The 17,736-nt window shown below is 39.4% G+C and overlaps 1 protein-coding gene across 1 annotated transcript; it reads right to left on the bottom strand.

Annotated features, from left to right (window-relative positions):
* Window positions 1-308: 308 nt before the first annotated feature.
* On the bottom strand, window positions 309-17,383 carry gsk3ab (glycogen synthase kinase 3 alpha b). Its single transcript, XM_020640624.3, has 11 exons — window positions 17,240-17,383; window positions 16,945-17,130; window positions 9,638-9,825; window positions 9,315-9,398; window positions 8,102-8,212; window positions 4,124-4,254; window positions 3,714-3,918; window positions 3,295-3,390; window positions 2,221-2,407; window positions 2,052-2,129; window positions 309-1,662 (listed from the first exon to the last, which is right to left on the bottom strand). Exons 2-11 carry the CDS (start codon window positions 17,117-17,119, stop codon window positions 1,595-1,597), a joined length of 1,323 nt encoding a protein of 440 aa, XP_020496280.1. The 5' UTR covers window positions 17,120-17,130; window positions 17,240-17,383; the 3' UTR covers window positions 309-1,594.
* Window positions 17,384-17,736: the final 353 nt, after the last annotated feature.

Below are 17,736 nucleotides of genomic sequence, written 5' to 3'. Positions count from 1 at the left end.
GAGAAAAAGGAATATGGGAGGGGGGGGGGGGGGCTCCATAAACTGTCAGGTAAGCATAATTTCTGGTCAGATTATTACTGAGATTAGCTGAAATCTTATAGTGTGGTCAACTAGGGCTGAACATGCACATTTGTGTGGTGGACGAAAAGAAAACAAGTCCGTGCTGGCAAAGGACTGTCAGGCCATTCAAGATCAGTTTCTACCATCTCCACAGGACAAGAAGAGAACATGATATGAACATCACAGGCAGTCTGTCTGGGAGGGGGCAAAGACTTCCTCAACAAATCGTCTTTACAAATGAAAAAAAATTACTTTAGAGTCCTCCTCTCCTCAAACAATGGATGTGAACACTAGCTGAAATGACAATGACGAGCCAGGTGAGCAGTCAAAGCGTCCTGATGTCATACTTCAACATAATCAATCTGATATGAGAGTAAACGACATAAAGTGACATAATTAATGACAGGACTTCTTAGGGTTCAGTGCTAGGTAATGTGTTTTGAAGCACCTGGAGCCCTTCACCAATGGCTCCCTCTGTGTAAAGTTATGTTAACAGCTGGAAAGACAGGCCCCTTGCTTCCCCTCTATTCCCTTTGAAGATGTGCAATATGTCTTTAGAATTAAAATGAAACACTTGGTTTCCAGCTTAATAAAAGAAAACATGAGCTTATACTGAAGGAACTGAAGACTGTGTATAAAGTTCCTCTCAGTTACATAAAAAGGCATTTTGAGGAGGTAAAAATCAAAAAAGAAACTGCAGAGATGGGCGGCGGTGCCCCCCTTTAGTAATAAAATCTAAAACCACCTCTCATCTAAAATGACACAAACAAAATCAGCCAATATTTCCTGTCATGTGTCAAATAGAGATTTAAAACAAGTCTTCAAATTTGTAAACCATTAAGCAGAGTGGGCTGACAATTCTAGAGTAGAGTTCAGGGTAGGAAGTGACGGCAAAGTCACTTGTCTACACAGTGTGTCGTACGATCAAACAAAGTACAGTACAAGTGTGCCATTTGTGACCCTACTAAAGGATGATTGTCAATAATAATGAGGCCTTATACTTTAGGACCCCACTTGAACCCATACAAGTATATACCTTATACTGGGCCAGTCAGGACCCTATTTAATGGCACCACAGCCACACATAAAATTAGCTAAAACAAATAAAAGGAACATAAAAGGGATAAAAGTCACTTTAGATTAGAATACAGAAAGTCCACAAAACATGTAGCACCCCTCGTCCTCATATCCCAACTCATCCAACACTTAATTTCTTTACTCCTACAGGCCAGACCCGTACCACCATTGGACTTAGAACTGCAGCTAATATTATGTCCAAGTGTGGCTTCTTCAATGTCCTTCCAAACAACCCCAAACCACTCAGAAGGTAGCAGCCACAGAAATCACTTTTCTATCAGAAATAGTTAAAATTCAGGGGGAAAAGCAATGCCGAGTGTCTATGTGGTACAGCCATTTCTTCTCTATCTTAAGGGGGGGGTTGGAGCCCAGGAGGAAGATTGAAAAGGGAGAAGAGCAGAGGAGAGAAAAGGAAAATGAGGAAGACAAAAAGAAAGGATGACAGAGGGATGGATGCTCAGGTGCTGTTGTTGATGGATCCGGGTGCTGAGCTGGGCTGGGCGGAACTGTCTGACACACTGCCCTCTGCAGGGGGAGAGAGGGAACACAATTGTTACCAGAGGGAAATCACTGTTCTGATAAATATTAATAATATTTCACCCTATATAAAGTCATTATAATTCGCCATGTGTGTAAAGCAAAGGCTACTGTTAGGGTTAAACTGTGTTTTGATTGGGTTACACAAGCCCCAAAGGCACTCTGTATGCAAAAGATACATCTTAACCCACACTCCTTTTTGTCCACTGTGTCATAGCACGCTTGACTTGAAGTGTTACTTTTCATTATTTTGTGAATTCACAAGCACTCCAAGTAAATAAGCCCAATAAATATATGTATGAATAAAAGTCCGCTTCAAAACAGCCTGACAATGAAAAAGACAGCAGCAATCCTTTTTTTTATGTTTTCATACATACCATGTGAGGCAGGCGATGTCTGTGCACGAGCGTGAGGAGGAATGAGTGTAGAGTTCAACTGGGGCTGGATAGACAGCTCTGAGGCAGAAAATGACCAACAATCAGTACATACGGGTCATCAAATTTTCAATATAAAGACAAAAACGAACGACTGGGAGGTTAGACTGACCGACGGGACTAAAGTTGAACAAAAGCGGCAGCTCTCGTCCGCTGGGCAGGCGGGTGTTGGGCTGACGCAGCTCATCAAAGAAGGCGTGCGCACATGCCTCCAGGGGAGACAGCCTGGTCACTGGCGTGTATTCCAGCAGCCGAGAGCAGAGAGCAATGGCCTCTGGTGGGGTGCGAGGCTTAAACACCTGACGAAGGACAGGGACATTCACATTTAGAGTTCTGAATCAAATGACGAGAGATGAGTCGAGTTCATGAAAATCCAAAGCTTGCTTTGAGACATCTACATTATTATTATTATTATTAATGCTATGATGACAGCAAGGAAAGAGATAATGATTCAAGCTGATTGAACGGTTTCTGACTTCCTGAATATACATCTCTTAACCAGCTCATAATGGACGGATCAATGCAAAAAAATGTACTGGAGCTACTTTAACTTAGTCTATTTAGTTTGTCTGGAAAATACATCATATTAATGATCCTAGGAAGTGATAAAAATAATTATCTCTTCATATCTCTGAATGTTCTCTATATAAGCTATACCCACTCTATACAGCAGTGTAGTGATCGACAGATCTATTGATAGATAAAGAGTGCTTTAATAATCCCTGAAGAGGAAATTGAATGGCAATAGAAGCTTATGACATTCCACATTACAATGAAAGAACAACAGGACACAAATACTAAACTTTAAAATGAAAGAAACAAGAGCAGCAAGGTGCAGATAGAGTCTCGATGTGAATCATTCACAGGAGATGATATTTACATGTTCAGTAACATGTAGAGTCAATCATCATTAGTAGTAATCATCTATAACCATACATACATGTAAAGTATAATTAGGATCAAATAAGATCACTGTCTGCGTTGTCACTGTGCTGACATTGCTTTCTATGTATTTTTCCTTTGTAAATGTTTTTTCCTGTTTGACTGTCACTGGCTTGTCATGCTATCTCACCAATAAAAATTAAAAAGCTGTTTCAGGGATAATAAGAACTCTAAAACCTCACATTTATGTGTTAATACCATCATTCAATGATCCTATTGCTATTCTCCAGTAGTGGTCACATACCTTTGTCCAAGGGTGTGCTTTGATCTGTGGGAATTTGAACTCTGTGTAGTTTGGGTTCATCTCCCTGATCTGCTCCCTTGTTGGTGTGCCCAGGACCTGACAAACAAATGTGAAAACAATATTCATTCATATTCATCACAAGAATTGGTATGTTCTGCATGCTTTAACAGAAAACATTTTGTTTTCTTAAATGCAGCTTGTTTTGTCCTCTGGGTTAGCCTTAATGCAAAAATATCTGCACTTTGATTAATGTAATATGTTAATCTAAGTGCAGATATGTTATGGGGGGATAGAAAGAAACATACTTTTCTCTTTTATCTGTGATAAAGTGACTGTAGTTGGAATTCTAAACTTTCCACCATGTCTCTTTCATCTATAGACTTGTCATCAATTGGCTCTGGGCCACACTCCTTCAGTACCTTGATGATCTCTACTAGCTGGTCCACACCGCTGTCCCCAGGGAAGATTGGCTGGCCCAGCAGCAGCTCAGCCAGCACGCAGCCGGCTGACCAGATGTCGATGTTGGAGGTGTAGTCGGTGGCACCAAAGATGAGCTCGGGGGCACGATAGTACCGTGAGCAGATATAGGACACATTCGGCTCTCCTCGAACTAGCTGCTTTGCACTGGAAGATGAAGAAAGCAGTATGAAACAGATAGTTCAGGGGGAAAGTGTCCATCGATATGACACCTTAATATCTCGCTGAGACAGAGAAATTAGTATTCATGTGTTGGATCAACACAGTAAAGTCAAGACTCCAATCGAATGAACAGCCAAATAAAAAAGGCACGCTGAGACAAAGACTCCTAGAGGCAGAGTGTGGTACTGACCTGCCAAAGTCACAGAGTTTGAGTATCGCTGTCTCAGGGTCCACCAGGAGGTTCTGAGGCTTAATGTCTCTGTGACACACGCCCTGGGAATGGATATAAGCCAGACTGCGGAACAGCTGGTACATGTACACCTGAGGGGGGGGCAGAGAGCATAATGCACAAAAGGTTTTAACAACGTAGAGAGATCATTCATAGCAGGAAGACAAGCCAAAGATCACTTTAGTTCAACAAGTTCACTGTTGTCTTCTATTTTTCCTGTCCTCATGCTCAGTCAGGTGAATCATGACCCCCGGGTTGTTTCCTGACTCCAATGTTCAATTGGGGATTTTCAAAATAAGACTTGTGAACACAACATAGAATGCAATATAACACATGCAAGGAGAATAGAAAACTACCAAGGAACACAGACTTTTATTATCAGTAGTATTCAACAATCATTTCAAATGAAGTTATTCAGTTGGTGCTATCTGGACTCAGATGATCAGCTAGAAAAAGATGGATGGCTTAACAAAGTCAAAATAATCAATTTTTCAAAGTTAATTTCAGTTTCTCCAGAAGTGACACTTTCTTATTATAAGATGATGGATCTCTAGCTACTGTTGCTAGGGGCTCTAGTGAGAGTGTGTGCTACAGGGTGCTAAATAATACAGAACACTAAAGGTTTAGAAAGCATACTGAGTGAATTGTTCACTGTGGCTACTATCCCACATTTATTGTTCATAGATACTGTATATCACATCTTCAATTAACTTGCATAAAGATACTAAACATTATCTAAAAAAATATTGATGAAGAAAATCTTAAAGTGAAAAGGGATATAAATGTTTTTTTATTTACTCATGCATGAAATCATGTAACATGAAACCTGATTTAAAAGCTATTTGGACAGGAAGTGTAAAATGAAAGGCAGTTGTTTCCAACCAGGTAGTTTAGACCAGTCATAAGATACATTTAAAGTGGTGATGTAATACATCATATAGGGAAGAGGAAAAATATAATTCTGTTATTCATACTATCCAGGTTTTATTTCTTAATTTTAGAGGAATGGACTTGGTAAATGGTAAATGGACTTGAGCTTATATAGCGCTTTTCTAGTCTTCCGACTACTCAAAGCGCTTTTTACACCACATTGTAAGGAAACCATCATTGTTTTGTTTGACTAGTTATTTTGTAGACATGCATCGACTGCAATGTGAGGGACACTGAGCCGAAAAGGTTGGTAATTGGTCATGTCCTAGTTGTGCAGACAACAACTGTGATTGTTTTTTTCTTTTTCTTCCTGTGTGTGAACCATTACTCTGAATTTGTGATGGACACGGTGCATGCTCGTATGTAGCTAGCTGCTACAGACCGTCATCTTCATCATGATGCCCAAAGTTGGATGATGATTATTAGACTCAATATTTAAAGGACAGTTTTATGTGCAGACTTTCTGAGTGCAGAAAGTAACTTTTGCTCACTGACTTCAAACTAGGATTTTTGTTGTGTAATTACAGACAAATGCATTAGTGTACAAGTGAAAATGCTTTTAAAAATGGCAGGACACTTCATTAGGATAGAGAGGTACTTTCTAACAAGTTTAAATCAGTAACTTTGCTAAATGTTGCTCTCCCTCTGTTTGCCATTTGTCGACAAACTGGATGCCAATTATGTCATTCTAGAATAAAAAATAGCTTGCATAGTTAAAAGTGCTCCAATATGCATCTGAAGAATCGAGTCAGAAAGCATCTTTAAATAACTAATGACTGATATGATCACCATTATCGTCATTATTACCCCTGTGATGCAGCGGCGGCAGACGGTTGGATGAGAGTGATGATTTTTAAAAGAGGGGAAGAGAGAGAAGTAAGGGAGAGGGAAACAATAAGACACAAGGCGAAAAGCATGATACCAAGGGGACATGGAGGAGGGGGGAGAGAAGACCCCAGGCATGCTGTGATAGAAGTGTGTCGCTAAAGGACGGAGGGAGGAGTGAGAGTGACAGAAAAAGAGAGAGATCAGTGTGCATTTCAAAGCCACAGGGGAGCAGCAGGCTGAGGTAGAGAAATGGGCCATGAGACAGCTATAATGTCCTCTCTGCTGCAACAGACCCAGTAAACACACAAACACTGTCTCTAAAATGAGCCGCCGTTCAGACAGGGAACCAAGTGTATTGAAAACAGATTGATTCCCATGAGACAATTGTTCTCTTTCTGCTTTCATAATCCTTACACAGTACACAGGTTTTTTTTTTTTTTTTTTTTTTTTTTTTACATCCACAGGCAATTAATGAACTATAGTTTACCTTCAGCTTCCAATTAATTTGATCCCTCAATGGCTGAGGAAATTCAACTTAAACCACTAGGACAACATATTTTAATCAAATCAGTATTGCCAAAAAAGGAAATAGAGCTTGTATGGGAGCTAGAAACCAAAAGATTCAATGCAAAATATTTGAGAAATAGCACAGACCGAGTTGATGTGATATAAAGTCAAATATTCATACAGAAAAACGGTTTAAATTCAGTTTTTTAAGTCACCAAGCACACACATCTTAACCAAAGAATAATCTTCATACTTCTGAAGCAGCTGTCATTCTGACTGAGCATGTGGAGTTGTTTGACCTCCGGGTTTTACAAAATAGCACATGATCGCAGTACAGTTTGTCAGTACAGATAAAACGCCTTCTCAAATGACATTAATGCAACATAAAGCTAAATTTCAGATGCATCTAATCAGTATCTCTAACAAACTGAAGTCAGGGTTTTTCCTGCTGTTTTTAGATGTATTCCTTTTTTTGTATTTCATCTTTTAACATGGATAACGCTTTTTTCGTAAGTGAAGCCATTTTGTGATGGGAGTGTTGGCAAGGACCAAAGTTGTTTTGGTAAAAAAATATTAGTTTCCATGATCTGTAAGTGTAGACGTATCTTTTTGTTTTCCTGCATTTTCCCCCCAAAGAGGTTTTACCCAACGCCAAAGGAAAATCACGATTCAAATTGCAAATCAGATCCTCTCTGAATGTATGTTAAAAATATCAATACATCAAACGACTGTTGAACAAGGTGAACATAAACTTAAATACAACGTCTCTGACTTCTAGCAGTCGTCTCCCCTCTCATCCATTTACGCTTGTGGCTCGCGCTGGATAGCCAGCTGATTGACTGTTCGTTTCTTTTGACTAGTACACGGTTGATCCGCGATCCGTATGAATCGAGTCGGGAACGCACGTTCAACTTTTCTCTGTCCACTTCCTCCGTGTCTGCTTTTATCAACAATCAATAGCTTAATGATCGTAACAACAGCCAGCTGTAGTCTGTGAACTTCTCCACACAGACTGTCAAACAGCGCTGCGTTATAGTCAGCAAATATATTTTTATTATTTCTCAATTTTCTGATTTTATCAAATGATCCAAATGATCTGTGACTGAAATCTGTGATTATTTGACAAAATACCTTAACTCAAATAAATGTAGTTAAACAAATGTGTATGTAAAATGAAAACAAAAGAGCAAAAGAGCAGCCATCATAGGAAGAGGGTGAAATGCACTGGCAGGATGTGACCTCCCCTCTCCCAATCTCATTACACTCCTCTCCCTTAAAGTCCCTCTCCTCCCCTGTTTCACTGTTGCAAAAAAAAAAAAAAAATCTTCACCAGATTTAATTGGGGTTTCAGTAACTTAAGCATAATGATAATATTATTTATAAAATGGTCAGAAATAAAAGGAAATGCACAGATTTCTGTCAAATAAGGTAATACAGACTCGTAGACTACAACTGTACTGTTATACGCGGGTTGAACGTTTACTACAGCGTGTATAGTCACCCCCCCTGAAAAAGCCTGGAAGTCAAAATATGAACTTCCATTCTAGGCCTTTTTAAAACAGACATAACCTCCAACCCTTAACAGAAACTTGCCTCCAACAGAAGAATGTAATTCTTCCAGATGCATCCTGAAGAATTACATCAATTGTGTGCATTCATTTTGTGTGTACTCACCTTAACATAGATGATAGGGATGGTGGTCTTTGCCTTGTTGAAGTGCCGAGCCACCCTGTACACCGTCTCAGGGACATAGTCCAGCACCAGATTCAAATACACCTCATCTTTCTGAATAGGAGAAAAAAAAAGAGGTATAATCTAAAAACTTATCCAATGTTAAGATGATTACATCAGTAGGGCTGAAACGATTCCTCGAATCACTTGAGTAACTCTATTTCTAAAAAGAAATCCAGACTATTACAATTATTCAAATAAGCACCAGAATAATTTAAAGAATCCTATGTTACTGCAGCCCCATCCATCAGTATTATCAGTGTAATCTCACCAATGAAGTAAAATATGTTGAATTAAATATGGTGAGTAGGTAGACAAAAAGATAACTATTCTATTTGTACACTGTGGTAAGCTCTATGACTGAAGATGGAGCTTAGAAGAACAATAATAGGAAAATATAAAATTGAGCTTATTCTCTGTATTTACAATTTAATCTTCAATGTATCCTGCAAACTATACAAACTATAACTTGTTGATGCAGCTCATTGACACGACATTCACACTTTGAAAGTAATCAAACAAATCTTTCATTGTGAGTGCAATCACACTTGATTATCCTAACATGATAAATATTGATTAATAATGACAGTGGAGAGTTATCTATGACAGAATTAAAAACAGAATATTTTACATTATATTTTAGGAAGGAAATAAAATGTCCTGAATATGTTGCTCTATGTTATACTTAATGTAATACACTATAACTTGAATGCTGATTTTGCAATACTTTAAATACTGTGTTACACCAGATAAGGGACAAAATGACTCATGATGATTAATTGAATGACTCATGTAAGGAAATCAGGGGCATACACATTTGGCCTCTGGAGCGTACAGTTCAGAGGACAGGGATCAAAAGGTTAACTTGCTCGTCACTGCGACATCTGCCAAGTTTGGCTGCCTAAGCTGGTCTTTTCTCAGAATCAGACACAGAGCAAAACCAACACCAAAAGGATATTCTAAGGGCTTTGATTCTGAAGACTCAAAATAAAGAGTGATTTTGATATACAATGAAGACTGATATCAACTTGTCTCAAACACGTCTATGAATCATTGATGATGCATGTTCCATTCAAGGGCTGGGTGTGGAGGTATCGTGCCTCATCTGGAAACTTGATTCCTATAATATAAAAATGTCAAGTCAGTGCTCACACACCTTCTCTCCGCTGGAGTAGAAGAAGTAACGTAGCCTCACAATGTTGCAGTGGTCCAATTTTCTCATTATTTGCAGCTCCCTATTCTGTAATGAGACAAGGAAAGGGAGAAAGGGAGGGAAATGCAAAATTGTTAAATGTGCAAAAATTCAAAAAGATTATGGAAGAACAACTTACTCCCATACACAAAGTAATGGGAATGCTTTCATAAAAATACACATTAGGCAACTTCTGCCTACCAAAACCATCTCTGTTGATGCTGTGTTACTAATTAAAGAAAACTTAAACTGTAATTATCTGACAGCGTAGATCTGACTCAGCATACCTTAAACCTCTTGTCTTGGAGAACTTTCTTAATTGCCACCATCTCCTGGCTGTCGATGAGGCGAGCCTGGTAGACCACTCCAAAGGAGCCATTTCCTATAACCTTAATGTCTGTGTAGGACACTTCTTGTGGGCGGTCGGGGCCCTGGCCTGGTGTGGCTACCACTGTCGTCACTTTGCCGCTGTCTCCTGTGGAACAGAGTACAAACACATCTTGTTAAAAGGGTTTCTGAACCTATCTTTAGGTTGACTGTAAACAGAGGCAATGTTATGTTGCATCACACCTACAAACAGACTGCTATGAAACCAGACAAGCCAGTGTCCCCAAGAGAGAGGGCAGTTCAACATCAACAAGCATGTTCTCCTTTTCTAAATGCTTGTGATACTAATCAGAATGGCATATGGTGTTTCCCCAGACACATTACAATGTCTCATAATAAGCTCCTGAAAATTAGACAGCCTAAGGGCACACCCACACACTAGGGAATCCATAACGAGCCCAGGCACGTTTGAACCCCAAAGTCCAGTTTGCTTGACGACTGTGAGTGCTCTGTACCGTGCTCAAGCATGCTACACTTCCTTGACCACAGCGCAGTTAGAAGAGGTGAGCTTTGGCATGGTACTCTTGCTCATGAACGAGCACAAGCACTGGTACCGACATGACTCGTAGCCTAATTGATGCGACAGTCCCTCTCAACAATTATTTCAAACAAGGGCGGCAAACGGTCGACTTCGGTCCGATTCAGAGGTCGAGCATTTTCAGGAAAATCTGCGACTAACTAGTACTACGTCGTGATGGGGTATGTGCAAGAGTTAACGATGCTAAGGCGATGCTATTGCTGGTCCTGGAGTAATGGGAGTGCAGACCAATGGGGGACAGGGGAGGAGGAACTAGTTTGAACTTTTGGTTATAAAATGCCTATTGTGATCATTGGACCCAAAATGATCATTAAGCAAATGCATTATTTCCCAGGCCTCCTGTACTTGTATTCAGTGGTAGATTTTCCACGTAAGTTGGATTTTACTCAGAGCAACACCACACAAAACTAAACTGCTTTGCTCAGTAAGTGGCCTTGGGAACAGGGATACAATACAAAAGCCACTATACTCTCATCACATTATGTTTAGCTAAGGGCACAAGTTAGAGAGACAGCACTCATATTAGATAGGATTTACAGTAAAAGTGGATTATAAGGTGTGTGTTCTCAATCAGTCCGACACTGCCCTAGACAGCCTAAAAGTTTGACCTTGCTGAAATCAGACAAAGTGAGATATTTAAGATCTAACAGGAACCAACAGCTCTAGTTAGGGTCAGTGTGTTGCACCCGTGCACGTGTCAGGTCAAGAATGATTTGACAAATCGGCACCAGAAGCAATGACACTGGGAGAGGAAGAGGAGCAGAGGAGAGGCCCGTTGCCAAAAGGCTTGTCAGAGCCTGTGATAAAAATTGCGTGGACAGTAGCACACCCAGAAGTGCTACCATTTCCTGGGCTTGCTCACTTAGCCTGTCTCAACAGGACCCTCCTGATCCCTAATAGGTCTCTTAGTCTCAAAATGGAGTCAAAAATGAAGCATCTTGGTCTCTCTCTTAAATTGACCAAATATAAATAAGTGATTTGGCTTCATCGATTGCATATTCTCTCTATAGATCTGTTTTCACAAAAATAACTTGATGACTTATTCCATTCCAAATATAATGACTGAAGCTGGGTATTGTCCACAACCTCATAATTCAATTCAATTTCAATTCCTTGGGTCACGATTCAATATCGATCAATATGCTTCGTTATCAATTTAATAATAAGCATAGATGACAGGAATACCCAGATAACTCATCAAAAAGACCTTCTGATATTTGTTAAATAATTATATGTACATTGTTTGTAGTGGTTTACCAACAAACTGACTAAAAGATAAACTAACGTTGCGTTATTCTTTAATAAACAAATAATAAAACATTAAAGTACAGTATGATCTAAAGTGCAAATTTGTGCCTGAGCTGAATTTGCAGCAAAATCGTAATTAAACAAAACTGTGCTGTAATGGCATGGACAAAAACTATATGTAAAGCACACAATTGTGCTTGACCTGAATTCACAGCACCCGCAGTGCCCCCAGTGAGGAGAGGCATCATTACAACGAAAAAAAATCGATCTCGTGATTTCCCTGAATCGAATTGGGAAAATAATAATTGCAATGTATTGATGAATCGATATTTTTAACCAGTACTTATAATGATCATGTCTGGTAGACGACAAGGGGCAGTCTTATTTTTGCAGTTTTCAAACCAAAACCTTGTCAAGGTTAATAGCAAACAGCAGCCGGCAGCACATCCACATGATTGGCCCAGATTTGATCTCTGCCCTCAGGTCAGTAGGAAATATTCAGATTTCCAGATCAGTCACTTTGTGGTTTCTGCATATTCCTGTTATCCAGCTCCACAGTACACTGTCCCTCTGTATTTGCTTTTGGCATCACTTTCACACTTTTTTGTTTTTAGAACAAGTTAAAGTCATAGGGGAGAACATTAAATATGGAAACACGGTGGCATGATAGTCTCTTGAATAATGAATGCAAAGATGAGCACCCTGCCCAGCTGTCAGTAAACAGCTTTGGTTTCTCATACTGTCAATGTGCGCCTGATGAGTAAGAGAAAAAAGATGAGTAGAGTGACTTTCACCCCACCCACACTAAGAAGCAATTAGCCTGGAGCTCTTTTGTGAGAGTTAAACACCTTTTTAACTTGATAAAGCTCTTTTGTGATAAATTACAACTATGCTGCCATTACAGGCCTATGAATGAGACCTTCATTGCTCCTAGGGGAATTTGCCTTGCACCAAGAGCATGGAAACATAACATACTGGACAGCACAAACAAAATAAATATATACTAAAAAACTAACTGTCAAAAACTAACTGAAATACACCATTAAAGCATAGCATTAATACATGAAAGGGGTTTCAAGTAGCAAGTTCAATACGTGCAGAGTGCCAAGTTCATATGGTATATTTAGAGCTTGTTGAGCAGCTGAATGCTGTGTAGTACAAAAGATGTAATGTGTCTTTTAGTCCTCATCCTTGGAATTCTATACCTGCACCCTGAGGCCAAGAGTTCATATTCAGACCAACGAGGATGGTGGGTGGGTCTGCTGTCATCTTGTTTGGATAAACTCAGTGTGTACTGGCTTGTCAAGTTAGAAATACTGTACATTGGCTTCCCAGTTATCTTGCTACCTAGTTTAACGACCTTGTCCAGTTTGCTCTTCCTTTGTACAGACCACCTGTAAATAATGGAATATCGAGAGTATCTTTTCAGAATGAGCTGCTCCTGGTGTTTGTGTCTGTGCTCCTGGTGTTTGTGTCTGTGTTTGCGTCCGTGGGAATAAACACTTGATATGAATAATAACCTAATATTCAAATATACCCTAAGATTAGAGCTGTCCCAAACGATTATTTTAGCGATTTTTCCCCCCAGATTAATCGACTAATCTAATGTTTAATTTTTTGATTAATCTAACGATTAATTTTTCAGTTAACGATTATCTCACATTACTTCGATCAATTTAACTATTCACACAATAAAGGATATCAAAACCTTTCTTGTTATCATTTAAATATTTATTAAACATTTCTTGACATGGCACTTAGAGCATTGCTCCTCAAGAATCTCTCCAAAATAAAATTCTGTGTAGTGATAGTTTGGATGTGCTTTTCTTTAGTTCACTTTTTACTTTGTCCATGGTAGCCGACAGCCTAGCAGACAGAAAAGTGTTCTCTTTTGTGTCATATTTTATCAAGCGACGCTGGGATATAAATCATCCGTCCGGTATAAGCAAACAGATTAGAAACTGGTCTGGACAGCTAACGATGCTCAACGTTAGTTGCGATGTATTTACAGACAACAAATCAACAGTGTAACGTAACGTTTACTTTACAAAACACATTCTGTATCAATGCTTGATAATCGAACATTCCAGGGTGGGAACGTAAACCAAACTTACAGTGTTTTGCTGCCATCCTGACACACAGCTCCCGGCTCACAGCTTAATGACCTTGTGCGTTACTTTTTTTGGCTATGTGTTGCTCCTCGGTGCTCGCACTGCTGTTATTGCATGCAGACGCCGTTGTTGTTGAGTGAATTCGTCTTCTTCCATTTTAGCATCTATAGCGATTGCCGGCTAGCTTTCTGGTGCATTACCGCCACCACTAGACTGGAGTGCGGGACAATCTAGTTGTTTGGGACGACGCGGCGACACAAATTATTCATGTCAAATTATTCATGACGAATTTATGTTGTCGATTACGCCGTCCCAGCTCTACCTAAGATATGAGTAAAAAAAATGTTTTCACATTTTCTTATTTGACAAAACAGTTCTTGATTTAGTTTAATTTTGTGGACATAATATGCAGCTAAAAAAAGCTTAATCGCAATTCTCAGCATCTCTCCAAATGTTTAAAATCGTAATCATATCATTTCATGTCTCAAGTATCGTGATAATATCGTATCGTGGGGCCTCTGGTGATTTCCACCCCTTTGACGAGCATCCTTCCCATGTAGTAAAAAGTCAATAGACTGGGACTTGTATTGCGTCTCCTGACTACTCAAATGGCGATAAAAATGTCACATTCACGCTGATGGCAGAGGATGCTACGTAGAATTCACAACTGCCCAACAGCACTATTCACTTCACATGCAGTCACACACGGCTGGCTTACCAGCGTGAGCAATTCAGTGTGTTTACCAAAGACACTATAGTCAACTCTCAACCATCTAGTTGAGAGTTGACCGACTCTACCACTGAGCCACAGCCACCAATGTTACATCATAGATTACAATTCCTGCTCAGAAATGTAAGCAGCAACAGTATTCTACTTTAAGCTCTTGTTTTGTGCAGCAGGTTAAAGTTTAGGATTACAATTTTCACAAGAAACAGATTGTGATGCTCAACTCAGTGTATCTGAACTATTAATAAAATAAAAATTTGCATATTCTGACTAACTTTTTATCAAACAACACACAAAAACATACACACACACACAGACAAACACACAGCTCAGTGTTTTTCCAATTTTGAAGAGTATGTGCTTCCTTAATTTTCACATTTTGTAAAATAAGGTTTTTGAAACCTAATGAAAAAAATGTACTTGAGATCCAGATGGATATCTCATTTTGCCACAGTTTTAAAAGATAAATCACTGGTGAGAACTCAACTTTATGTTAACGAGTTGAAACATCTGAGGACCTGGAGTCAGGTTTATGAACACTGTCCATTTTCATTAAACTTAATGTTGTGTAATTTTTAAACTGTTCTTTTTTTTCATCAACAATATCAAGATCAGATTATTTCTGATTCTAATCTTTAACAACATGGGAAAGTCCGTAGGACAGAATGTTTTCTATTGCTGATGTTCTGGGATAGCCACTAGAACTCAAAAGTTTCCTTTATATTGAGGCCTAAGAAATTATTTATGCAACTGATGATCTTTATTTGCCACTTTTAATAACTTTGCTTCATCCCTTTAGGCCACAATGTGCTAAAATAGCAACATATTTCCCTTCTTCCTCCTCTTTCCGTGAGCCTCAGCTGGCCTCTATCACCTCAATGCTCTCAATGTGGACTTTATGTTTTTCAATATTGCAACAGACACATTTGGTTGTTTCCATTTAGCTGTTTCCACTTCTGTTTACAGGCAACTGAATGAGTACAAAGAAATGACTTCTTGGTTCACTTTTAATTCTGACTTTTTGTGAAATATCGATAGCTATTGCTGCCCCAAACTATTAACTGAATCACAATAACATGTTCTCATGTCGTCTGTTAAGAGTTGATGAGGTGTTGATGAAATCACCTGTATTGTTTGATTAGCAGTTCTTACAGAACTTCAGAGAGATAAGAGGTAGGAGAAATGGCCTGTTGTTAACAATACAGTGTTATACAACACGTGACAGCATCTGAGCAAGAAGACATCATCCTGCCTCATGCTCAGTTTTCCCAATGCGCATTTAAACTTGAAGTGCTGATTTTTTGTTGCATCTCTATGAGAGCGTATGTTGGTGAAAACATTGAACTTAGTTCTGACAAATGGCAAAAGAGAAAAGTTAAGCCGGTTTAACCTCTGACAAAACACAATACTTTCACAAAGCATAGTTGATCTAAATGACCAAGTCTAAGACAACTTGTAAACTGAGAAAAAATAGCTTACATTCAAACGTTTGAATGAGTCAAAATCCCCTAATGGAGATCTCCCAGTTGGCTGCATGTACTACATTCAGCAGGCTTACTACAAAAGAAGCTTGAATGAACTTTCACTACCTGATGCTGAATCACAACAATTTCCCAGTTTGGGATCTTCTCGACTGTTATACTACATTTTGGATCAAACATAGTTTTTGCTTCCTATCAAGCCCCCACCCCAAAAAAAACAAAAAACAGATTTACACACAATCCAAACATCTGTCCCACCCTACAGATTTAAAAACTCAATGCTAGCTCCATGACCCCTAAGCATTTGGCAGGTTCTTGTCATCACACAAGCAAATCAACTGCAGACACTTCAGTATTGTCGGCAAACGAGAGGTGCACATACATGAGTCATGCTCAATGCACTGGACCAGTTATTTCAAGTTTTGCATTGATTCTCCCATGTATGCTTAAGTCACCATATGCTAGTTAATGAGCAGCTGAAACTCAATTCTGTTTAATTATCATTTTTATCAAATTGAGGATAATTTTCATTTCTTCAGGTCATCACACAAGAGACACTGACACATAACCTCAGCTCACCAAACACTGTAAGACCAGACTGGACCGCGGCCGACGCCTATAACTACATCCAGATCATTTCAACCTACAAATGTTAGCACGCTAGTAGCCTCCACATCTGAAATTAATGGCGAATATACAAGAGCGTCGCCTGACACCAACTCTGCCCCTCTCTTACACAGCAATGGAAATGGTTAGGTAATGTTGCCCAACAGTGGCATAACCTTATTTACCGTCGAAATATCAGCATCATACGTCCAAGCTTGCCACCGGTGGCTAACCATAGTGTTAGCTAAGCGATAAAAAAAAAAAAAAGCCCTTGATCTCAGTGGGACCTTAATGAAAAACACAGCTAACGTTAGCAGGACAGCTAACTTAAGCGAGCTAACCAGCTAACAGCTTGCTGGCTGGCTAAGGTTAGCTCCGCGACAATGATCGACATTAAATCCACTAAGGCACATTTCTTTTAAAAATACAGACCTGTCGCTACCTTTGTAAAAGCGACCAAGTTGGGCTAATGATGTAATCGCAAGATAATACTTACTAGGTAGTTTCAAATTCCCAAAGCTCGTCGAGCTGCTTCCACTGGCTTGTGAAGCCCCAGTTTTTCCTGACGAGCTTCCGCCGGCTACTGCTGATCCGGCACCAGCTGCAGCGGATCCGGGAGCTCCGGGAGGCTCAGCGAATGAGCTGGTCCTGGGCCGCCCGCTGCCGCTCATATTTGTGTGAACTAAACCCCCGGGGGCAAGGTTGAACGTTAATAGCGCCCAGGCCGGCAAAAAGACTTGGACTTTGAATCAGTGTTTAAATATTTCGAAGTTAAAATAAATTGCACTTACGGCGTTCAGTATAGGTTTCCCGTCTCCCCCTTTCTTCCTCTGTAGAACGGTGATGGTGGGGGGACTGGGGAGTTGACGCACGACGACGTAAAGCTCGCAAGGGTAAATGGGAAAGTGAGTCATTGGTGTCTACGAGAGCACGAAACACACACACACACACATACACACGCAAACAAAACACAAACACATTTTTAAATTGGTTGTAGTAGAAAAATTATTTCTGTCAAACTTAAGAACGAATTTTCCACAATAAACAAAGTATATGCATTTATAGTAAAACAAATCAGCAGGGTCTAGTGAGAACACATACAATTTAAAAAAAAAAACATGTATAAAAGCCTTAAATATTTATTGCAATCCCAAAATCCACCGAGACACATACAGAAACTTACTTAAAACTCAAAAACTTAAACTCCTAAAAAAGTTTAAATTCCCCCTTTTAAAAAAAAAAGAAAGAAAAAGGCGTATTTTTAACAGTCTAGAAAACTACAATTCCC

Source organism: Labrus bergylta, chromosome 8, assembly GCF_963930695.1.
Source record: "Labrus bergylta chromosome 8, fLabBer1.1, whole genome shotgun sequence".
Taxonomy (NCBI): domain Eukaryota; kingdom Metazoa; phylum Chordata; class Actinopteri; order Labriformes; family Labridae; genus Labrus; species Labrus bergylta.
This window is presented reverse-complemented; position numbering and strand designations above follow the sequence as displayed.